Consider the following 24,824-nt stretch of genomic DNA (forward strand, 5'->3'; position numbering starts at 1 on the left):
CTTATTTCCTCATGTCTTAAACAGGATGTGACGTGTTTTCCTGAGGTGAAAGAGTTTTCAGATGTGTTGGTCAACTCAACAGTTCAGCGGAGGAACAGACAGATCTGCGGGCATTATTTGAGGTGAGAGTTTGCTCTTTCTTTACTTTATATCATCTATGAGTGTCGCCTGATTATCCGTCGATCATCTCTTTGTGTTTCTGAGACTTTACTGCTGAGCTGAAAACATTCTGAGGATTTCATTTACACCTTTTAATGTCGAGTGTGTTTCTGGAAGAGGATCACAGAAAGCAGAAACCTTTTCATTCTGATACTGAAATCTGAGTTTATGAGTGTTTATTAAGCTCAGCACAGTGGACATTTCTTTAGTTATATTGTTTTAGTGTTTGGATATGCAGTGGAACACAGTCAAATAATTCGCCAAACAGATTCAGAGCATTGAACTTCTCAAACGTACAGGGAAACAGGCCTGGCACAGTTCGGATAGCATAGTGTGAGTGCGCCCCAACAAAAGCTACAGAATACAGAAAACTCGCACTGCAATATAACAGTATAACACTGCAAAATAACCTCTGGCCCAAATACTACATTTGACATCTGGCCCATGTCTTGCATGCTGTCTTAAAGCCGGTGCCACCTCTGCCAAACCTGGCCAATGTTTGGCCCACATGCTGTAAGCCAGTGCCGGATGAATGCCTGCTCTACCAGCTTTATAACAAATATGGACAATAATTCTTGCTACTCGAGAACATTCTCAAGCTGCTGCAGTGATCATCCAGTTCTTTTCCCATGTCTGCATTAAACAGCATAAACTGAGGTCTAGGTGGCCATGTGTGTCACAATAAAAACAACATGATTCAGAGGATTCTAAGCATGTACAACTGCGTTCCAAGAGCTTTTATATTAAATTAGTCGTCAGTTTCTGCAGTGTTCACTTTTTTGCAATCATTCCACTTTTTTAGTCCACTTTAAGTAGTGACAATCAATTTTCTAAATTTAGTTTTCTGATATGTGAAGTTTCTCACTGGTTAATTTCCTTTTTCAATTTATAAATAAATGCTCAGATCCATATGTTAATTGTGAAACTAATGCAGATGTTGTTGCTCTTGTCCTGTAGCTGTGAGTGGGTGAAGCACCATGGCAAATGTAAAACAGCTGCTCAGGAACTCACTGGATGAACTGGAAGAAGATGAACTAAAGGACTTTCAATGGTATTTAATGAATGACCATAGAGAGATTTCAAAAGCTGAATTGGAGAATGCAGACAGGCGAAATACTGTGGATAAGTTGGTGTCATGTTTTGGATCAGAAAGAGCTGTGAAGATCTCAGTAGACTCCCTGAGGAAAATCAAGCAAAATCAATTAGCTGAAGAGCTGGAGAAAAAACAGCAGCAAGGTAATGTTTAATTCACTGTCAAAATTTACGAATGTGGTCATTTGATTTACATTTTTATCAGCTCAAATCTTTCATGTTAAAACCCTGTACATTTATTGAACAGCTTCTAAGCAATGCATTTCAATACATTTAATATTTTGTATATAGCTAATGTGTGTGAATATATTGTTTATCTTCGTTCATCTGAATTTGTTACTTTATTTATATGTGCAATTGTTCTTTTTTGTAATGGGAAGCACAAGACATATCTATGTTAATGAACAAAGTAAAACAAGAATGAAGAAGCTTAGAATAAGTGGTAAAACAAACATTTCTAAAACAGGAACACATTGTAAAGCCAGCTCACACTAGAGATCTGCGCGGGACTACATTTTGAATCCCGCTCCCGACCGCACCCGCCAGGTTTTAGCCCGAACCCGACCGCTCCCGCTTATATTAAAAATTTATTGTCCCTCTGCCCGACCCGCCCCGTTTTCTGGCCGCCGCGCCCGATCCTGCTAAAGAGCGGGGGAGAACAAAACCGAAAATATATATACACACACAGCACCAAGCACACACACACAGACAAATCTCTCTCTCTCTCTCTCTCTCTCATATACGCGCGCGCACTAACACACACACAAGCACTAAGCAGACACACAGGCGTTTGCTGTTATATCAACTCAAAGGCTTGTAATACCATGTATCAAGTACCAATGTAATACCAAAAGGTTTTATATAAAGGTATATAAATACTGAGTCACGCCAGCAGCGCACATTCCTCTCAGGAAGAATCGGAATCGGGCAGTGAGTCCACAAGCATCCGGAGTCCGGCAGCCGGAGCCGGGCTGAGTGGTAAGTCTCCAGCAGGCGAGAATCTAGCCGGAACTGGCCCGAGTGTATTTTGCTATCTGGGAAAGCTCTCTCTCATTCGCGCGCGCCCGCACTAACATACACACACACACACACACACACACACAAGCACCAAGCACACACACAGGCAAAGCTCTCTCTCTCTCTCTCTCTCATTCTCATAGCAATATCCGCAATATTGCTAGACAGCCCGCTCCCGTCCCAAATTAAACCCGTTACGACCGCTCTCGCGGTTTATTCGGAAATTTATTCCCGCAGACCTCTAGCTCACACTGTCCGTAATGTCTGTAGTGTATGAGTGTGTATGGATGTTTCCCAGAAATGGGTTGCAGCTGAAAGGGCATCAGCTGCGTAAAATATGTGCTGGATAAGTCAGCGGTTCATTCTGCTGTGGCAACCCCAGATTAATAAAGGGACTAAGCCGAAAAGAAAATGAATAAATGAATACTACTCTCACTAAAGTTTATGTGAGAATTGGATTTCTGTAATGTTCCCTCTTCTTCTGTCATCAGGAGTCTGCATGGCTGTTAAAATAACGTTCGAGGTTACTAAAGTAACCCTTCGTTCCCCGAGGAGGGGAACGGAAGCACTATAAGTGGATTGATGTTAAATCCACGTATGGGAGATTTGGTTCAGAAGCTACTCGTCTGAAAGAGTATTGAACGGGCCAATTAAGAATGAATTGGCAGCGCAAGCCTGCGCAGGTGTGCTGCATAGGCAATTAACTGAGCATGTAAGCACACCTGGCGCCAGCAGACGCTATCCTTTTTAAGCTGAAGAGACTTTTAACAGCTAAGGGACAGTCATTTTGGCGACGGAGTATAGTGCTTCCGTTCCCCTCCTCTGGGAACGAAGGGTTACTTTAGTAACCTCGAACGTTCCCCTTCGGGGGGAACTCCAGCACTATAAGTGGATTGATGTTAAATCCACGTATGGGAGCCCATTGAAAGCGCCATAATGACTGCACCTTACCAACACCCATCATGAGAGAGCGGTCAGGCAAGCCTGACGCACCCAGATCATGAGAGGTGCGGTCCTCCAACGTGCCCTTGGCCCTAACTTATCCCACTTCTAAAGAAGCTTTACGGAATAGGTATATTTTTTTGGGAGTCGCTAGTGTCTAGATAATTCTAGGAATATACGACACTACGTTGGGAAGCGTGCCATCCCAGTAGGGAGGACGCTGCGGAGACCATCCGCACCCAATAGGGGAAACAAATGGAATTACATATGGACTAACCCTGAGAAGGGGGAGTGCGCATAAGAAAGTGGTTAGCAGATAGGGAAAGTTCGGGTCAACCCAGGGGGGGGAACTTAACCGAACTAAACACCCTTGAGGAAACCGGCTCCACTCGCAGATTATAAAACCTTGCAAATGTGTTGGGTGTCGCCCAGCCCGCAGCTCTACAATGTCTGTTAAAGAAGCGCCGCGCGCACACGCCCAAGAGGATGCAACGCTCCGAGTGGAGTGCGCACGCACTCCCGGGGGGCGCGGCTGACCTCTGCTCAAATAAGCACATGAAATGGCCTCCACAATCCAGTGGGATAAACGTTGTTTAGACACGGCACTTCCCTGCTGCCGTCCGCCATAACGGACAAAGAGCTGCTCAGAAGATCTAAAGTTCTGAGTACGGTCCACATAAATGCGCAGAGCGCGAACTGGACAAAGTAAGGACAGGGCTGGGTCTGCCTCCTCCGGGGGCAGCGCTTGCAGGGTTACTACCTGATCTCTAAAGGGAGTGGTAGGAACTTTGGGCACATAACCCGGGTCTCAGGATAACGTGAGAAAATTCCGGCCCAAATTCCAGGCACGAGTCACTGACCGAAAATGCCTCCAGGTCCCCGACCCTCTTAATGGAAGCTAACGCGACCAGCAGAGCTGTCTTCAGGGACAGAAATCTTAAAGATACTGTATCGAGTGGCTCGAAGGGATCAAATCGCAGGCTCGTGAGAACGAGGGCGAAATCCCAAGAGGGCGTGAGAGGGGGGCGAGTTGGATTCATTTGCCTAGCGCCTCTGAGGAACCAGATGATGAGGTTATGCTTTCCCACGGTGCCGCCAGCCACCGCGTCATGGTGAGCAGAGATGGTGGCAACGTAAACCTTGAGAGTGGAGGGCGACAGCCTACTGTCCAGCTTCTCTTGAAGGAAAGAGAGCACAACACTGATCTGGCAAGATCGGGGGTCTTCTCTGCAAGAGACACACCACTCAGTAAATAGACTCCACTTCAGGGCGTAGGCGCGCCTCGTAGAGGGGGCTCTAGTCTGAGTGATGGTATCAACCACCGCGGGCGGCAGGTTACTTAAGTCTTCCTCGCGTCTATGGACCACACGTGGAGGTTCCAGAGATCGGGACGAGGGTGCCAGACGGTGCCTTGTCCCTGAGAAAGTAGGTCCTCTCTCAAAGGGATCTGCCATGGGAGGGCCGTCGCGAGAAGGGAGAGCTCTGATATCCAGGTCCGGTTGGGCCAGAGGGGCGCAACTAACAGAACCTGTTCCTCGTCCTCCCTGACCTTGCACATTAATTGCGCGATCAGGCTCACTGGGGGAAACGCATACTTGCGTATGCCCCGAGGCCAGCTGTGGGCCAGTGCATCCGTGCCGAGAGAGCCCTCCGTCAGGGAGTAAAACAACTGGCAATGAGCGGTCTCGGGGGAAGCAACAGATCGATCTGGGCCTCCCCGAATCACGCCCATATCAGCTGGACAGACTCGGGGTGGAGTCTCCATTCTCCAGAGTGAATCTGTTTATGCTGTTAAAATAACGTTCGAGGTTACTAAAGTAACCCTTCGTTCCCCGAGGAGGGGAATGGAAGCACTATAAGTGGATTGATGTTAAATCCACGTATGGGAGATTTGGTTCAGAAGCTACTCGTCTGAAAGAGTATTGAACGGGCCAATTAAGAATGAATTGGCAGCGCAAGCCTGCGCAGGTGTGCTGCATAGGCAATTAACTGAGCATGTAAGCACACCTGGCGCCAGCAGACGCTATCCTTTTTAAGCTGAAGAGACTTTTAACAGCTAAGGGACAGTCATTTTGGCGACGGAGTATAGTGCTTCCGTTCCCCTCCTCTGGGAACGAAGGGTTACTTTAGTAACCTCGAACGTTCCCCTTCGGGGGGAACTCCAGCACTATAAGTGGATTGATGTTAAATCCACGTATGGGAGCCCATTGAAAGCGCCATAATGACTGCACCTTACCAACACCCATCATGAGAGAGCGGTCAGGCAAGCCTGACGCACCCAGATCATGAGAGGTGCGGTCCTCCAACGTGCCCTTGGCCCTAACTTATCCCACTTCAAAAGAAGCTTTACGGAATAGGTATATTTTTTTGGGAGTCGCTAGCGTCTAGATAATTCTAGGAATATACGACACTACGTTGGGAAGCGTGCCATCCCAGTAGGGAGGACGCTGCGGAGACCATCCGCACTCAATAGGGGAAACAAATGGAATTACATATGGACTAACCCTGAGAAGGGGGAGTGCGCATAAGAAAGTGGTTAGCAGATAGGGAAAGTTCGGGTCAACCCAGGGGGGGGAACTTAACCGAACTAAACACCCTTGAGGAAACCGGCTCCACTCGCAGATTATAAAACCTTGCAAATGTGTTGGGTGTCGCCCAGCCCGCAGCTCTACAATGTCTGTTAAAGAAGCGCCGCGCGCACACGCCCAAGAGGATGCAACGCTCCGAGTGGAGTGCGCACGCACTCCCGGGGGGCGCGGCTGACCTCTGCTCAAATAAGCACATGAAATGGCCTCCACAATCCAGTGGGATAAACGTTGTTTAGACACGGCACTTCCCTGCTGCCGTCCGCCATAACGGACAAAGAGCTGCTCAGAAGTTCTAAAGTTCTGAGTACGGTCCACATAAATGCGCAGAGCGCGAACTGGACAAAGTAAGGACAGGGCTGGGTCTGCCTCCTCCGGGGGCAGCGCTTGCAGGGTTACTACCTGATCTCTAAAGGGAGTGGTAGGAACTTTGGGCACATAACCCGGGTCTCAGGATAACGTGAGAAAATTCCGGCCCAAATTCCAGGCACGAGTCACTGACCGAAAATGCCTCCAGGTCCCCGACCCTCTTAATGGAAGCTAACGCGACCAGCAGAGCTGTCTTCAGGGACAGAAATCTTAAAGATACTGTATCGAGTGGCTCGAAGGGATCAAATCGCAGGCTCGTGAGAACGAGGGCGAAATCCCAAGAGGGCGTGAGAGGGGGGCGAGTTGGATTCATTTGCCTAGCGCCTCTGAGGAACCGGATGATGAGGTTATGCTTTCCCACGGTGCCGCCAGCCACCGCGTCATGGTGAGCGGAGATGGTGGCAACGTAAACCTTGAGAGTGGAGGGCGACAGCCTACTGTCCAGCTTCTCTTGAAGGAAAGAGAGCACAACACTGATCTGGCAAGATCGGGGGTCTTCTCTGCAAGAGACACACCACTCAGTAAATAGACTCCACTTCAGGGCGTAGGCGCGCCTCGTAGAGGGGGCTCTAGCCTGAGTGATGGTATCAACCACCGCGGGCGGCAGGTTACTTAAGTCTTCCTCGCGTCTATGGACCACACGTGGAGGTTCCAGAGATCGGGACGAGGGTGCCAGACGGTGCCTTGTCCCTGAGAAAGTAGGTCCTCTCTCAAAGGGATCTGCCATGGGAGGGCCGTCGCGAGAAGGGAGAGCTCTGATATCCAGGTCCGGTTGGGCCAGAGGGGCGCAACTAACAGAACCTGTTCCTCGTCCTCCCTGACCTTGCACATTAATTGCGCGATCAGGCTCACTGGGGGAAACGCATACTTGCGTATGCCCCGAGGCCAGCTGTGGGCCAGTGCATCCGTGCCGAGAGAGCCCTCCGTCAGGGAGTAAAACAACTGGCAATGAGCGGTCTCGGGGGAAGCAACAGATCGATCTGGGCCTCCCCGAATCACGCCCATATCAGCTGGACAGACTCGGGGTGGAGTCTCCATTCTCCAGAGTGAATCTGCTGCCGTGAGAGCACATCGGCTGCACGGTTGAGCATACCAGGGATGTGAATGGCGCGCAGCAACTTCAGCCGCAGGTGACTCCAGAGGAGCAGACGGCGGGCGAGCTGAGACATGCGGCGAGAGTGCATACCCCCCATGTGGTTGATATACGCCGCCGCCGCCGTACTGTCCGTCCTGACCAGCACGTGTTGCTGCTCCAGCACCGGAGAAAAACGGCGGAGAGCAAGGAACACTGCCAACAGCTCTAGGCGATTGATATGCCAATGCAGCTGGGCACCTACCCACAGGCCCGCAGCTGCATGCCCGCGACACACGGCTCCCCAGCCTGTGCTGGAAGCATCTGTCGAAACAACAACATGACTGGACGCCTGTCCCAGAGGCACACCGGCCTGCAGGAACGAGGGGTCGTTCCAGGGGCTGAGGGTGCGGTGACACAGCGCAGTAACAGAGACTCGGTGTGTGCTTGCATGCCATGCGCGTCTCGGAACTCGATCTTGAAGCCAGTGCTGAAGTGGTCTCATATGGAGCAATCCGAGCGGTGTGACAGCCGCAGCGGAAGCTATATGCCCCATTAGCCTCTAAAAATATTTCAGTGGGACCACTAACTTGCTGTCGAGCTCCCTCAGACAGTTCAGCAGCAGGCGAGCGCGCTCTCCGGAGAGGCGCGCTACCATGGTGACCGAGTCCAGCTCCGTCCTGAGAAAAGAGATCCTCTGCACCGGGGCGAGTTTGCTCTTTTCCCAGTTGACCTGCAACCCCAATAGGCGGAGATGCCGGAGCACCTCGTCTCTGTGCGCAGTTAATTGCTCCAGAGAGTGGGCTTAAATGAGCCAGTCGTCGAGATAATTGAGTACGCGGATGCCCGCAAGCCGCAGAGGCGCTAGGGCACCCTCCGCGAGTTTGGTGAAGACCCGCGGAGACAGAGAGAGCCCGAAGGGGAGGACCTTGTACTGCCATGCTCGACCTTCGAACGCAAACAGCAGAAACTGACGGTGGCGTGGAAGAATGGAGACATGAAAATACTCGTCCTTCAGGTCTATGACTGCAAACCAATCCTGAGGATGAACGCATTGGAGGATGCGCCTCTGCGTAAGCATTCTGAAAGATAGCTTGTGAATGCAGCGATTCAAAACGAGCAGATTTAGGATTGGCCATGACCCACCGCTCTTTTTGGGTACGATGAAGTATGGGCTGTAAAACCCGCTCTCCATCTCGGCTGGAGGTACCGGTTCGATTGCACTCTTCGCCAGGAGGGCAGCAATCTCCTCTCGCAAGACAGGGGCGAACAGGGGATTGACCCTGGTGAAATACACGCCCGTGAACCTGGGAGACCGTTTGGAGAACTGTAGTTCGTAGCCGAGTCTGATCGTGCGTATGAGCCACCGCGAGGGGCTGGCCCGCGCTAACCAGGCAGGCAGAGCCCTCGCTAATGACGTCATCGCAGCAATCGTTGATGTACCCGCAGAGGGGCAGCGCGGAGCGGGTGTGCTGATCCGGGGAGCGCGAGGGTCCCGCAGAAGAGCTGGAGGAGAGCGATTCGCTCTGGCTCCGCACCCTAACTCCTGAGAGGGGGCTTGGGGGCTGGGAGAAGGGAGACCGTCCCCCCAGCGCCCGAGAGCCGCTGGCGGAGCATGCAAACCCTGCGAGCTGAGAGGCAGCGCGTCCCAGACTGGCAGGGCTTGAGCTGTCACATCCGGGGAAGGGAAACAGGAAAAGGAGCAGCGGAGGTGGATGGCTCGGCCGGGGATGGAGCGGGCTTACGGCCCCGCCGATAGACGACATTGCCCATCGCATCCGACTGCTCCTTCACCGCCTTGAACTCCTGGGTGAATTCACTGACGGTGTCGCCGAACAGGCCAGCCTGGGATATGGGCGTGTCAAGAAAGAGAACTTTGTCAACATCGCGCATATCTGCCAGGGTTAGCCAGAGGTGGTGTTCCTGGACCACAAGTGTGGACATCGTCTTCCCCAGTGCGCACGCGGCGGACTTAGTGGTCTGGAGAGCATAGTCGGTCACCGTGCGCAGCTCGTGTAACAAGTCTGGGTTAGACCCACCCTCGTGCAGCTCAGCCAGCGCCTGCGCTTGGTAGCGCTGGTAGGTGGCCATCGCGTGCAAGGCGGAAGCTGCCTGGCCCGCAGCCTTGTAAGCTCTAGCTCCGAGGGAGGCAGATAACCTACAGGCTTTGGACGGGAGACGGGACGGACCGCGCAAAGCGGGGGCGTCACGCAGACAAAGATTGACCGCAATGGCGCGCTCCACCTGCGGGATCGCCTCATACCCCCTGGCAGCTCCACCATCCAGGGTGGTGAGGGCGGAGGCGGACGCAGCGTGGGCAGAGAAAGGTGCCCTCCAGGACTGCGTGAGCCTACTGTGCACCTCCGGGAAGAAGGGGACGAGAGGCTTCGAAGGCTTCGCCTTTTGATCCTCTACGTAACACCCATCTAGTCGGTCCGGCCACGGGACTGGGGGATAAACCATCTCCAACCCGACGGCCGAAGCAGCCCGAGAAAGCACGGCCAACATGTCCGCTTCAGGAACCGTTTTGACGGCGCTCGCTTGCCCAGAGGGGGCGAGCGGGTCCGGATCATCGTCGGACAATGAAAGCCCACCCTCCGATGCCGCGGAGGACATCTGATCTCCAGTGTCAGCGAGCGTGAGAGCTACCATCTGATTAGACGGATCACTCCCAGTACCTGAAGCTTGGATGGAGCGCTTGGAGGAGCGAGAGGTCCGCGAGCCCTTGGGCAGCGGATTATCTCTCGCTGGACCCCTTAGATTTGCCCGAGCGCCCGCTGCAGAGCAGGAGGCGACTGGGGTGGCTCGCTCTCTTATGAAAGCTAACCGCGATCTCAACTGCGCAACGGTCATGGCATCGCAGTGACGACATGAACCGCCCCCGAGCACCACATTAACATGCTGGAACCCCAAACATGTAATGCAGTGATCGTGCCCATCATCCGGAGCCAGGAAACCCCCGCAACCAGAAACGCACAGTCGGAGCGCCATCCTGAAAAGGACGTGCTGCACGACTGTGTTGCTTTTTTAGAATGCTTTGCAGCAATACGCACCGCTCTTGGAGGACCGGACCCAAAGGGACGCCAGGCAAGGGAGAAACCCAGCTCGACCATCTGCCGCTGCGTGGACTCGCTCTGGACCGGGAGACACTCGTTCGCTCGAAGTGGCTGTAGACAGCAGGAGGAACCCTCATGAAGCTCGATCAGAAAAGTCTCTGAAGCGAAAAGGATAGCGTCTGCAGGCGCTAGGTGTGCTTATTTGCTCAGTTAATTGCCTATGCAGCACACCTGCGCAGGCTTGCGCTGCCAATTCATTCTTAATTGGCCCGTTCAATACTCTTTCAAACAAGTAGCTTCTGAACCGAATCTCCCTTACGTGGATTTAACATCAATCCACTTATAGTGCTGAAGTTCCCCCCGAAGGGGAAATGAGCATTAGCAGAATCATAACTGCAAGATCTCTATCAAGCCTTTTACACAATTCATGCTTTACAAAGAGAAAAGACCTCCACAGATAAAACTATCAAAACAATAATTTACTACTCATTTGCACAGACAGAATGAACAATGATGGAAAATAGAGTTGAGCAAAGGAAAACAAGAACAAAGATCAGTTGTAAAATAAACATTACTGGAACAAGAACACATTGTAAAGCCGGCTCACACTGTGCATTTCTTAAATAATAATGAAGTTTTCCTTGGATCTCGCTTTGCAGGGCTTGAGCCCCTGAAGCTTTTCTTCTTCAAATGAAAAAGCCTTTTTCTGGGGACAAAAACTATTATTTTTTATTCTTTTAAAAATAAAATATCTCTATATTTGTGTGCATGCTTTGTTTGCAGATAGTTGTTCCTGTGGGGAAAAATAAAAATAACTAAATAAATTGAAAGGTCAGGAAACATTGAGACAGCAAATGATCAGCAGTAATTCAAAAACCTGTAATAGACACACTGTAATTCTGGATAATTATTTTTGAAACATCCTGCATTATTCTGAGTAATCAACTTTGCTTACATCAATACAATATAAGATTCAAGTCAAATCACCGACCCCTGCTCATTCAACATACCATACAGGTGTCACGTCATTTAAATGATTAAACAAACGACCTCATCAGTGCTATTGTTATTTTTTTAGTATTGGAAAGCACATGACATAATCATAATTTACTTTAACAAAAAAAACTAATTGTTCCTCTCTCTTGTAAAGGTGCAGCTTCAGAGACCTGTATATCCCCTCCTGTTGATTACACAAACACCAGCCGTGAACTAAAGGAGAAGTTAAAGGAGGACTATAAGCAGATATTGATTGGTAATTCACAGATAGGTCGTAAGAAGCACCTGGATGATATTTACACTGATCTATATGTGGTGGAGAACGAGACTGGAGGAAGAGAAAATGACCATGAGGTTATACAGATAGAGTCAAAACACAACCAACAGACAGCCAAGGATAAACCACTCAAGTGTAATGACATATTTAAGGTTCAGCCTGACACAGGTCAACAAAACAGAAGAGTCCTGACACTGGGGATCGCAGGAGTGGGAAAGACTGTCTCTGTCAATAAATTCATCCTTGACTGGGCTGAAGAAAAAGACAATCAGGAAATAGTCTTCATATTTCCACTGCCGTTCCGTAGACTGAATCTGATTAAAAAAGAAAAGTACAGTCTCATAGGTCTGCTAAACAAGTACTTCTTTAGCAGTGGAGGACTGAGCTCTCTTCCTGAAAAAAAAGGTAAGGTCATGTTCATCTTTGATGGACTGGATGAATATCGCTTTGAATTGAACTTTAAAGAGAATGATGGATTTACAGATGTTGATAAGGAAATGACAGTGAGTGAGATAATAACACATCTCTTAAAGAAAGAGCTGCTTCGCTCTTCCCTCATCTGGATCACATCTAGACCAGCAGCAGCCAGTCTGATACCCCAAGACTACATTGATCAGGTGACTGAGGTGCGAGGATTCAGTGATGAGCAGAAGGAGCAGTACTTCATGAAAAACAGCAGTCCTGAGGTTGCTGGAAACATCATAGGAAACATCAAGAAATCCAGGAGTCTGTACATTATGTGCCACATCCCTGTCTTCTGCTGGATCTCTCTCACTGTTCTTCAGCCTCTGCTGGGTCAAGAAAGCAATGAAAAAACACCCACAACTCTCACAGGGATGTACACCAGCTACTTACTGTCTCAAAAGCAACAGATGAAAGAAAAATACAGCAACGATTCTGAACCTGAAGCCAAGGCCTGGTCTTTTGCAGACATTGTCCTGAAGCTTGGGAAACTGGCCTTTGAACAGCTGCAGAAAGGACAACTGATCTTCTACAAAACAGGAAGGGTCAGTGTTCTCTGGATTATGTACTCGAATGTTTCAGGAGGAAAACCCCATCTCAGGGGAACAGGTGTACAGTTTTGTTCATCTCAGCGTTCAGGAGTTCATTGCTGCTCTCTATGTGTTTTTCACTTACAAAGACAAGAAAGCAAATCCATTTCTTGATTCCTGGAAAAAGAAACTGACATGGAAACTCTCTACAAAGACCCTGTTTAATCTTCACAAGGATGCAGTCAAGAAGACTTTACAAAGCAAGAATGGACACCTGGACCTTTTCCTCCGGTTCCTGCTGGGTCTCTCTCTGGAGTCTAATCAGAGTGACCTGAAGAAGTTCCTGCCAGGACTGAAGCTCAAAACTGAAAACATCAAAGACACGACTGACTATATCAAAAAGAAAATAAAGAAGGAGAAATCAGCAGAGAGGACCATCAACCTCTTCCACTGTCTGAATGAACTGAAGGATGACTTTGTGGAGGAACTCCAGAAGAGTCTGAGCTCAGGAAATCTTACAAGACAGGATCTGTCCTCTGCTCAGTGGTCGGGTCTGGTGTTTGTGCTCCTGACGTCAGAAGAGACTCAAGAGAAGTTTGAACTGCAGAAATACAGAAGATCTGATGAAGCACTGATGAGACTGATACCAGTGGTCAAAAACGCCACAAGAGCACTGTAAGAGTTTTCTGGATTCACTTATGCCCATTTCACAAATGGATTTGCAACACATCTGCAACCCATGTGTCAAATGTGTGCAGTGCAGAAACAGCACAGACTATTTGTGCTTTCAAATCAAATATATAATACTGATCTCCAGCTGTACACAATATCTGTTCTGCTTATGTTTACTCCATTTTCAGACATTCTTTTCAATACTTTGATTTTTTTTAACTTTTATAATCTCGTCTTTCTTTTAACACACACACACACACACACACACACACACACACACACACACACACACACACACACATATATATATATATATATATATATATAGAGAGAGAGAGAGAGAGAGAGATAGATAGATAGATAGATAGATAGATAGATAGATAGATAGATAGATAGATAGATAGATAGATTCAATCTGTTAACATGAGTTTGGAAAACGGAGAAAGTTTTTAATAATGATAACTAATAATTATCACACAAAACTGTCAATTGTTAGGTAAATTATAATTTGATTTTTATTTTATAGCCTTGGATTCTCCCTTAAATTCAGTATTTACAAAGTCCATATGGTGATTTTACCTTTGCTCAAACTAAAAAACAACATTTAAATGTTTTGTCTCTGCTCTGGATTAATAGATAAATGCAAAATCATTATTTCTGTTTTCCCCTCACAGGCTACAGTGCTGTAATCTCACTGTTAAGTGCTGTGAGAGTTTGTCTTCAGCTCTACAATCCTCAAACTGTGTGCTGAGAGAGCTGGACCTGAGTAACAATGACCTGCAGGATTCAGGAGTGAAGAAGCTCTCTGATGGACTGAAGAGTCAACACTGTAAACTGGAGACACTGAGGTAAATTATTTTACACTCAACAACATTAAAAAGTGTTTTGATTGAGATGGAAATGTCCAGATATATTTAAGAGCATTAGTGGAGAAACTGCAAAATGTTGCTTCTCAAATGAAAGTTGCTCTTTTTCTTAATCAGTTCAGGAAATCAGTGTATTTTAATGATTTTTTAAATAAATTACCTCTAAATCTTTATTTATATTTTATATTTTTAATGATTATATTTTTAGTTTATCTGTGAATTGGTTTATTGGAGCAGGTTTAACAGGCTCTGATCATTTGCATTTTGCAGGTTCATAAATATATAAAGTATTGTGGTCCTCTTATCTAAACTCAAATTTAGCAGTTCTCTTACGTTTCAAAATATTCAAGAATATATTAGATGACGTTTAATATTCAGTTTTAATAAATAACAATAGTCAATAATTCTAATTGACACAAATAACAATAGTTTTGTCATATTATTAAACTCATAGTTTGTTTTTACATCAGATGAATGACTGAAATCACACTGTTAATGTAATCTGTGTTCTTCTTTCTCAGATTGGTCATGTGTAATCTCACTGTTCAGTGCTGTGAGAGTTTGTCTTCAGCTCTACAATCCTCAAAGTGTGTCCTGAGAGAGCTGGACCTGAGTAACAATGACCTGCAGGATTCAGGAGTGAAGCTTCTCTCTGATGGACTGAAGAGTCAACACTGTAAACTGGAGACACTGAGGTAAATGATTCTCCACTCAACAGATACAGTTTCATATTGGTTTACCTGATGTGGAGCCCCATTCAGTGGATTGACAGAAGAAAAAAACAAAACATTTACATGGTTGTGATTTCAATCCTAGCTTTACTAATGAATGTTTGTAAAAATATATTTAAAAGCTTTACTGAATAAACTGCAAAATGTCCAGACTCAAGACGTTTCTTTCTGTAGATTGTTAGATGGATGGATGGATGGATTATAATTATGTATTGCATTAAACAATACACAGTCATTTTGATTATTATTATTTTTTTGACTGGCCATATGTAATCTCTCAGGTTTGACAGGCTCTGATCATTTGCATTTTGCAGGTTCATAAATATATAAAGTATTGTGGTCCTCTTATCTGAACTCAAATTTAGCAGTTTTCTTACATTTCAAAATATTCAAGAATATATTACATGACATTTATTATTCAGTTTTAATAAATAACAATAGTCAATAATTCTAATTGACACAAACAACAATAGTTTTGTCATATTATTAACCTCATAGTTTGTTTTTACATCAGATGAATGACTGAAATCACTCTGTTAATGTAATCTGTGTTCTTCTTTCTCAGACTGGTCACATGTAAACTCACTGTTCAGTGCTGTGAGAGTTTGTCTTTAGCTTTACAATCCTCAAACTGTGTGCTGAGAGAGCTGGACCTGAGTAACAATGACCTGCAGGATTCAGGAGTGAAGCTTCTCTCTGATGGACTGAAGAGTCAACACTGTAAACTGGACACTCTGAGGTAAATTATTTTACACTCAACAGATACAGTTTCATATTGGGTTACCTGATGTGGAGCCCCATTCAGTGGATTGACAAAAGAAAAAAACAAAACATTTACAGGGTTGTGATTTTAATCATAGTTTTAATAAGTGAAGTTTATTCATAAACTAATTTCGAGAGGATCACATGCTTGTGATTTATCACAGCCGGTCTCGCATTTGCTAATCACTAATCTTCCAATCATATGAGCCCTAAGCTACTATAAATAGCCACAGTTTTCAGTTCACTTTATCTTCGTTTGGAAAAAACCCCCTACTCCCCTATTCTCCTCCTCTATTCTCCTCCTCTACCTCTGATTGGGCGGCACGGTGGCCCAGTGGTTAACACTGTTAGCCCCACAGCAAGAACACTGCCAGCCCTGGTTCCACAGGACTGGTGGGTGTTTCTGTGAGGAGTTTGTATGTTCTCCCCGTGTCCGCGTGTGTTTTCCCCGGGTTCTCCGGTTTCCTCCCACCATCCAAAGACAATCAACATACATAACAATCAAGTTTTGTCTAATCCCTTGTGTTCTCTTAGCTACCGCAGCAGGGGAGTTCTGAGATCCACCGAGCTCAGGCTCCCCTCTTTCTCTGCCAACGGGAGGAAGCCCCGGGCTCGAGGAGCCCTTGAGCTCGGGGCTCTCTCCCGGGACAGCATGCCAAACAAGCTTTTATAAATCATCAGCTAAGTGTGAACTCTTGAATGTATGGTTATCTATAAATATATTTAAAAGCTTTACTTAGTCTATTATGAAATGTTGCACTTTCAGAGCTTCTCTTTTTCCAATATACCCAAATGTGACTTAAAGTTAAAGGAATCAGTTTATTTTAAGGATCTTTATAATTATTTACCTCTGAATTATTTATTAATAGTTTATATTTTTATCTTATATAAAATGCTCTGATGTTTGTTCAGTTTGCAGTTTCTTCTAAACATAAAAGTCTCACGACACTCTTAATATTATCTAAACCAGTGGTCCACAACCTTTTTCTAACTGCGGACCGGTCAACGTGAATCCACTGTGTACTCATATGGAACTTTATTAGCACATTGCTCCAACATTACAATGCTATTATAACATTAGGAAGTAATAACTTTATTAACACATTGCTCAAACAATATAACATATTATAACATCAGTAACGCTAAATCAATGGGAGCCCTGAGCTTGTTTCTTTGCAACGAGATGGTCCATAGAAGGAAGATTGCTGGAAAGAGCGCGTGCACGTCTAGAACGTGTTGACGTCTGCTTTAGCCAATCAGAACAGTCAGACGCATACACGTCCGCGCGGTTTATGAGAATAAAAGCCTTTGAATATTTTTCCAGACACATTTAGCTGCTAGAAATTAGTCACATAACGTTTATATGTTCACTTTAATGCCAACCGTACAAATAATTATCGATAAGATGCTTATGATAAGCCGTTTTTTGTTTACCTTCAAGCTTTGCATGTGCCTGTGAAACAGCCCGTAGGTGCCAGCACACACATACAGTATCATGTACATCTCGACATGCGAAAGTGTTTCTCAAACTCCTTTAACAGCGAAGACTGGTGATCGTGCACCAGCTTGGTGAGTGAGGGCGCAGGCTCAGTATCACACAAAATCCACGCTAATGTTTAAGACACGTCCGATATGCCTCTGTTCACACGCTGTCCCCACAAATCCAGTTTAAATGCAGCTTCTTTATCTGCCAACTTAAAGATAATTCATTCTTGTTCAGCCCGGTACTGATTGATCCACGCACCAGCACCCGCCTGGGGGTTGGGGACCACTGATCTAAACCACTACAATAATATGAAGACACACTTTAAGCACTATAAGCACACTATAAGCATGTAGAAGTCTTAGTTTACTGTAAGGGACCTGGTGAACTGATGTATTTACAACACATGCATCTGAAAATAACCCTGATTACTCATTCACATGAAGCAATATATTGACTGAAGAGCTTCTGTCAGAAAGGCTGTGTGTGAAGGAGATTCAGCGCTCATGATTATTGATCAGGTGTTTCTCACCTGACAGAATAAAAGTCCCATAATTCTCCATCAGTGTGAATGTGACTGTCAGGCTGGTGAAAGAGACATTAAGAGAGTGGGTTTGTGTTTGTTTTAGTTTATTTACATCATCTTCCACAATATAATATACAAATGAAGATCAGCTCATGTTCTGTTGCTCTTTATACAGTAAAGTTTGATCTACAAGCTGAAGTTGGTGACTGTCAGGGCTGTAATCCTCGAGTCCAGACTCAAGACGCTTCTTTCTATAGTTTAGGACTCGCTAATATTCAGACATGAACTTGGTCCAGCAATAGCCATTGGTTGAGTGTGTTTGTCTGGAAAACAGGTAACATCACTGTTAAATCCACTGCGAGTCTAGAATGGGCACTGACACTCTCGTGTGATACGCTTCCCTGCTGAAAAATCTAGTTTGAACCAGCCTAGGCTGGTTGGCTGTTTTTAACTGTTTGACCAGGCTGGTTTTAGAGGGGTTTTGGCCATTTCCAGGTTGGTTTCCAGCCATTTCCAGCCTGGTTTATGATGGACATAGCTGTTTTTGGCTGGGCTCCCAGCCTGGTTAAGCTAGTTTTAGCTGGATTTACCTGGTCATTTTCCTGCCTGACCAGCTAAGACCAGGCTGGAAATGGCTGGAAACCAGCCTGGAAATGGCCAAAACCCCTCTAAAACCAGCCTGGTCAACCAGTTAAAACCAGCCAACCAGCCTAGGCTGGTTCAAGCTGGATTTTTCAGTAGGGTTGTCTGTCCATATGAGTGCCCTGGTCACTTAGACACATGTGGGACACCGCTCTATTTCTTAAGACTCCTGGCGGCTAAACCTAAGCTAATAGAGGTGAGGTTTAGCTGAGAGCTAGCTAATGTTAACTGCTAGCATGTTCCATCCTAAACATAAGAGTTAGCATTCGCACTGGTTAGAAAGCAGTGAAAGTAATATAATATAATGTATGTCTGATATCTGCAAATTTAGGGAGCATCTTTTAAGTCTGGACACCTGATTAGGGCTGGGCGATGTGGATTTGATTAGATCAGGATAGATTAGATTAGATAATCCACATTATTGGGGAAAGATAATCTAGTGAAGGGATCAAGTAAATGTCGGCCCAGTCTGTAAGTGTAGATGGTCTAGTAATAACACGACACTTCACTTTAGATTGTAGATGAATGCATATGCTAAAGCTTTATTTCATCTGTCAGTCGCTCCATCTCACCCACAGGAACAGGCTGACAGACATCTAGAATGACTTAAACAGACAAATAAAGCAAACAAAGCTCCAGACATGTGAAGGAGAGATCGGGCCTTTTGCTCATGAGTATAATATGATGTTTAGACCCCCTCACACGCTTTGGAGAGGAATATTTCTCTTTAATTATTACTCTTTAGAGATGGTGTTTAAGTGTGTATGTGTGTGTGTGTATGTGTAGGCCGGCAGTGGCGTGTTCAGACCTCTGTAACATTTGAGTAAATGTCTTACGATAATACAAGCAGCTGTAATCCTGCATCAAGGTGTTGATCATCTACAAAACACACTTATAATGTTTTAAAATCAACTATAAAACCACAATAAGATGCTACATTATTTGTGTGAGTGTGTTTGCTGATGCGAGGGCTTGATCACTAAGGAGAGCTAATCAGGATGTGTGTGTTCATAACTGCTGTTGACATGAGCAGAAACAGCAGTCAGCATCTTCACAACACAAGGAGATGTGTGATTTTCCAACTGTGTGATGTGGACTATTGCTGTGTTTGTAGATTGTCTGGCTGTATGGTGACAGAGGAAGGCTGTGGTTTTCTGTCTTCAGCTCTGACTTCAAACCCCTCACACCTGAGAGAGCTGGATCTGAGCTACAATCATCCAGGAGATTCAGGAGTCAAGCTGCTCTCTGAACAACTGGAGGATCCAAACTACACACTGGACAAACTCAAGTATGTGGAGCAGCACTGGCATTGTGCTTTTACACTGAATGGCTTTAAGAGGACACTAGAAAGCTCTTTTGTGATCAGCTTCAGTTTTCTGTGAGGGTTATGGGGTGAGGACAGACACAAGATACAGCTTGTAGAGTATTCCAGTCATGTCTATGAAGAGCAAATCATTGAGTGTGAAATGAATCTCCTCTGTAAATGTTGGAGTGTATTGGCTCAGTTGCAGTGACATTAAGCGGGACACACTGTACAGTTTCAGCATTTGAGCTGAGCAGAGAAACTTCTTCCTCCATTTCTGCTGAAGAATCCTACAATATCAGGTCAGGAATAGGGTTGGGGATTGAAGATGGATTCAGATTCTGAAATCAGACACTTGGATTAATGTTCAGACTCTTGTTCTAAAATCAACATCTGGATTCCTCTTCTCTGTGCACACTAGGCTTTACATTATGATTATATGGTTTAATTAATATTTATTTATAATTGAAAAACCCTTTACTCACCAAGATTAGGCTACGTGTGTTTGTGGAGGAACATTTAAATCCACAGGCTTTAGCGCAGTCCTGCGCTCACGGGGTCCAGCAGCTGAACACCCTTTCCTGCGGCTACAGGTCAAGATACAGAGTTCTGATCTGGCTGATTTTGCAAGTTTTGGGTTGCATTGTTTGTTCATCTTCTACCAGTCAGGAACATCCATTTAAATTTCCATGACGGCAGTTTCACTGTAGCGAGAGGCCTCGTCTTTTTACCTGTCAGCTTGCGGTTTAGGGCTCTACCGTAATACGCAGTGTATGAGCGACCGCGAAATACCTGCGGCTGGAATGCGCTCTTTCTGAGCTAGTGACTGGCTTGACCGCCGTAATAATTAGCTTTTTTTACTACTTCATCATCATTTGTTTCACCTTTGCAGGGATGGATTTTAATGCAGGGATTTAGATTTTTTCGGGTCTCGCCGGGTTCGGGCAAAGATCTTCAGCTCTAATGCAGACCTCTCGTTCATATTAACCAATTCTCCCTTCTGTTCAGTCGAAACTGCCAAACTGCAGGACACTTTGAAGCGCGACACGTCACCTCTCCCTCTCCCCCTCCCTCTCCCTCTTCCTCTCTCTCTCTCCTCCACAGTCCCGTGATGACAACCACACATACGTTTTTGTAGGCATTAAATAAAGGATATTTAATGTTTTATGACGGTATAACGGTATTGAAACTGACACTGTTGCTATTTTTAGATCCCGCGGTATACCATAATACCGAAATACCGCCCAACCCTAGTGCACACGTGTATTTTTCACTTGCTAATCTGTCAGGAACTTGGGCGCTGGCGAGCAGCTTTAATAATCTGAACATAGTTTAGAGATGGACTGCAACATGTGCTCAAAGGCTGCATGTGCTGAAGAACGATGGCAAAGCTAAGTGTGATCACTGTAATGAATGAATGTTGCAGCAGGGTGTCTCCATCAACATGAGCAGTATCTGCGCTCGCTTCACCAACAGCAGAGGAAAAGAACGCACTGTGTTACATTCATTGTGCATCCCGGCTCAACCAACAAGTGTTGTGTGTTTTAGCTCAAGAGTTTGGAGCGTGTAGCTGAGCAGCTCAGTGCTAGCTTTAGTTTATTAGCTGAGGGGGAAACTAAACAGCTCATTCTCTTCATCTGTGTGTGTTTACAGTCTGGATCATGGAGGACACACGAGGATTACAGCAGGACCACGCAAATGTAGGACTACACACACACACACACACAGACACTCTCACACACATGCACACACAGACACATACACACACATGCACACACACACACTCACATTCTCTCTCTCTCACACACACACACACACTCTCTCTCTCGCACGCACACACACTCTCACACATAGACACACACACACACACACTCTCTCTCTCACACACACACACACAAACATACACACACTAACACACACACACACACACAAACAGACACACATGAACACACACACACACACACTCTCTCTCTCTCACACACACACACACACAGCTGTGGTTATAAATGTGTGTGTTCGTGTGTTCAGATGTCTGTTTCCTCACTCTGGATCCAAACACAGCACACACTCAACTCATTCTGTCTGAGGAGAACAGAGAGGTGAAGAGTGTGAGAGAGTATCAGCCGTATCCTGATCATCCAGACAGATTTGATTATTGGTCTCAGGTGTTGTGCAGAGAGAGTGTGTGTGGACGCTGTTACTGGGAGATTGACTGGAGTGGAAATGATGGTGTGTGTATATCAGTGTCATACAAGAGCATCAGGAGGAAGGGAACAGGTCTTGAGTGTTGGTTTGGATATAATGCTCAGTCCTGGAGTTTGCGCTGCTCTACCTTCAGTTTCTCATTCAGTCACAATGACACACACACTGATCTCCCAGTGGAGCCGCTCAGCAGGAGAATAGGAGTGTTTGTGGATCACAGTGCAGGAACTCTGATCTTCTACAACATCTATAGAGACACAATGAGCCTCATCCACACAGTCCAGACCACATTTACTAAGCCGCTCTGCCCTGGGTTTAAGCTTTATCCTGGATCATCAGTGAAACTGAGCTGAAGACTGATAAGAGATTTACCCAGAATCCTCTGCAGGAGCAGTCAGCAGCAGTGAGATGATCTGCTGTCTTTTTTGGGTGTCTGTGTGAGAGAGAGAGAAAGATTTTTTTTTTCTTTACAAAAAGACTTTATTACATTAGTTTTTCATTTCACAAATTTAACTCCACATCAAATCAAAACACAACTCTCCTTCCACCACATTACAGACAGCATCCCCATAACATCACTGTTGAGCAAAAGTTTCAACTTTATAGCCTTGTAATACTTAAAGTCTATTGTAACTCTGGACTTTACAAATGCTTTAAAAACTATCAAAATCTCTTGACCCTGTACATTATCTATTTTGTTTCTTCTTGTAATAAGTATAGCAAGTTTTGCTTGACCAACTAAAAAATTAATTATCTGCCATTTCATTTTTTGTTTCTGACTATAGCCAGCACCCTGAATAAACTTAGATTGAGTAAAATTCTCTCCACATTTAAGAAAAACTCTGCTCAACATGTCAAACAATTGTGTTAAGCGTGTACATTCCAGATAGCAGTGATATACAGTCTCTCTATGTCCACAAAAAAATTCACTTGTCATCGACACTAGAATTAACAACAGATATGAAAGCATTAACTGCCACAATGCCATGCAAAATCCTCCATTGTAAGTCCCCCACACGTTTTGTCAATGGTGGTTTATATAAAACTCGCTACACTGGTTTTTCCCCCTCATTTAAATCGAGTTTAGTTCTCCACACTGTATCATTGCTTTTGTCTAGAATTTTCTTATTGTACACTTTCACAAAGCATTAATACATCGTTTTACCCTGCATCATAATTAAATTCACATCTTTTACCCCTTCCAGCTGTAGCAAAAGTCCTGATGTCCCTTTAAAGTCTGGCGTAAGACCAATTTTTGGAAAGGGATCTGCTCGATTCAGGATTATTGACCCGTCCTTCAGTCCTTTTAGCAACTCCAAATCCTTTTCAGTTAATCTTTTTTTCCAAAGTTCAATTATCTTTGGCGTTTGACGAGTTGATCTCTGTCTCAGCAAATTGGTTAACGCATCCACATTATTTAGTTCAGTCCCAGCCACATCCACTACGTGTTTTAGTTGAACAGTTCCAGAGGAAGACAATATTTGAGTAAGTCCCAACATGCTCTCCGTTATATCAAGCCTGGCTCCTTTAACCAAGGGTTCTTCTAGTAACCAGAACAAAGAACATGTGTCTTCCAGTCTGCAAATAGAAAAAGGTCTCCATACTTTAAAAAGTCCACAATAGAATGAAGGTAATCCGTTCAAACAAATGTTCTTGGAATCCATTAAAAAAAGTACAACATCCGATCCAAGACCTTCTACTCTTTGCAAAATTGTCTTAGCTGTCGTTCGCCATACCAAATCAGATCCTTTAACGAGCTTTTGAATGAACTGTAGGCGAAAAGTAGACAGCCTACTTTGCAGATGCACTAAGCCCTGCCCTCCTTCATCCTTGGGCAGGTATAACACACTTTGAGGTACCCAGTGCATCCATCTCCATTTTTTAAGTCTGCCCTCTATCTTTTCCACAATTCCCTCCCAATTTTTCTGTTGTACAATTTTGTCACCAAGATATATCCCCAAATATTTGAAACCACCTCTTTTCCATCTCATTTGACCAGGCAATTCTGGTAAACCTTCTTCCCATTTTCCAATTGCCAAGGCCTCACTCTTTTCCCAATTTACTTGAGCTGATGAAATTAAACCAAAATTCTTAACCACAGAGACCAAAACATCAATATCTTTTTGACTGTTAACCAAGACCATTACATCATCAGCATATGCTGACACTTTATGTTGAGACTCTATACAATGTAATGATAAACCCTCAATCCTGCTCCTTAATTTAGCTAGCAATGGTTCAATAGCCAGGAAATATAACATCCCTGAGAGCCCGCACCCTTGTCGTATACCTCTGCTAATATTGAAGGGAGCACTTAAACCACCATTGACTTTTAGCATGCTTTCAACATTATTGTACAGCACTTGAATCATTTTTATAAATTTAGATCCAAAACCAAATGACTCTTAAGTTTTCCACAGATATTGATGCTCAATTCTGTCAAAAGCCTTTTGCTGATCAATCGATATAAGTCCTAAGTCCACACCCATAAAGTCTGAGATATCCAAAACATCTCTAATCAAATGAACATTATCTAAAATAGATCTACCTGGCACACAATAGGTCTGATCCATATGAATAACTTGCTTCATTACATCCTTCAGTCTGTTGGCCAAGGCTTTGGAAAAAATCTTCAGGTCAGTACATAACAAACTTACAGGCAGCCAGTTCTTTATTTCTTGTAGATTCCCTTTCTTGGGAAGCAGTGTGATAACTGCTCTTCTGCAACTATAAGGTAAAGAGCCCTCTGCCAAACTCTCATTAAGAACAGTTAGCAGGTCCTCACCAATTGCAGACCAAAATTCCTCATAAAACTCCAACGGGAGTCCATCAATACCAGGAGACTTCCCACCCTCCATATCTTTGAGGGCATTCAGAAGCTCCTGACTAGATAAGGGTCTGTCCAGTTGCACTTTTGAGTCTTCAGCAATCTTAGGCAGTCCTTCATAAAAACTGGCAGATAACAATTCATTTTCTTCACATTCACTCTTAAACAGTTCACTATAGAACCTTACGGCTCTCCGTCTTATATCACTTGCGTCCGTCAATACCTGACCATTTTCAGCGCATAAGGAGTGAAT

The 24,824-nt window shown here is 45.2% G+C and overlaps 3 protein-coding genes across 3 annotated transcripts in view; 2 read left to right on the forward strand and 1 right to left on the reverse strand.

Annotated features, from left to right (window-relative positions):
• LOC148680782 (NACHT, LRR and PYD domains-containing protein 3-like) overlaps window positions 1–24,824 on the reverse strand; it is a 463,735-nt gene that overhangs the window by 67,017 nt on the left and 371,894 nt on the right. The gene's annotated exons all lie outside the window — the stretch shown is intronic.
• LOC148680790 (uncharacterized) overlaps window positions 1–24,824 on the forward strand; it is a 796,717-nt gene that overhangs the window by 11,804 nt on the left and 760,089 nt on the right. The window lies entirely within an intron of this gene.
• LOC147844936 (protein NLRC3-like) lies at window positions 81–24,737 on the forward strand. Its single transcript, XM_088650200.1, is given in 10 exon segments — window positions 81–122; window positions 1,117–1,395; window positions 11,443–12,565; window positions 12,567–13,232; window positions 13,904–14,077; window positions 14,617–14,790; window positions 15,392–15,565; window positions 19,354–19,527; window positions 21,196–21,242; window positions 21,571–24,737. Coding segments are annotated over 9 exon segments (3,318 nt in total). The 5' UTR covers window positions 81–122; window positions 1,117–1,136; the 3' UTR covers window positions 22,098–24,737.

Source organism: Danio rerio, chromosome 4 (assembly GCF_052040795.2).
Source record: "Danio rerio strain M-AB ecotype USA chromosome 4, GRCz13ab, whole genome shotgun sequence".
Lineage (NCBI taxonomy): Eukaryota > Metazoa > Chordata > Actinopteri > Cypriniformes > Danionidae > Danio > Danio rerio.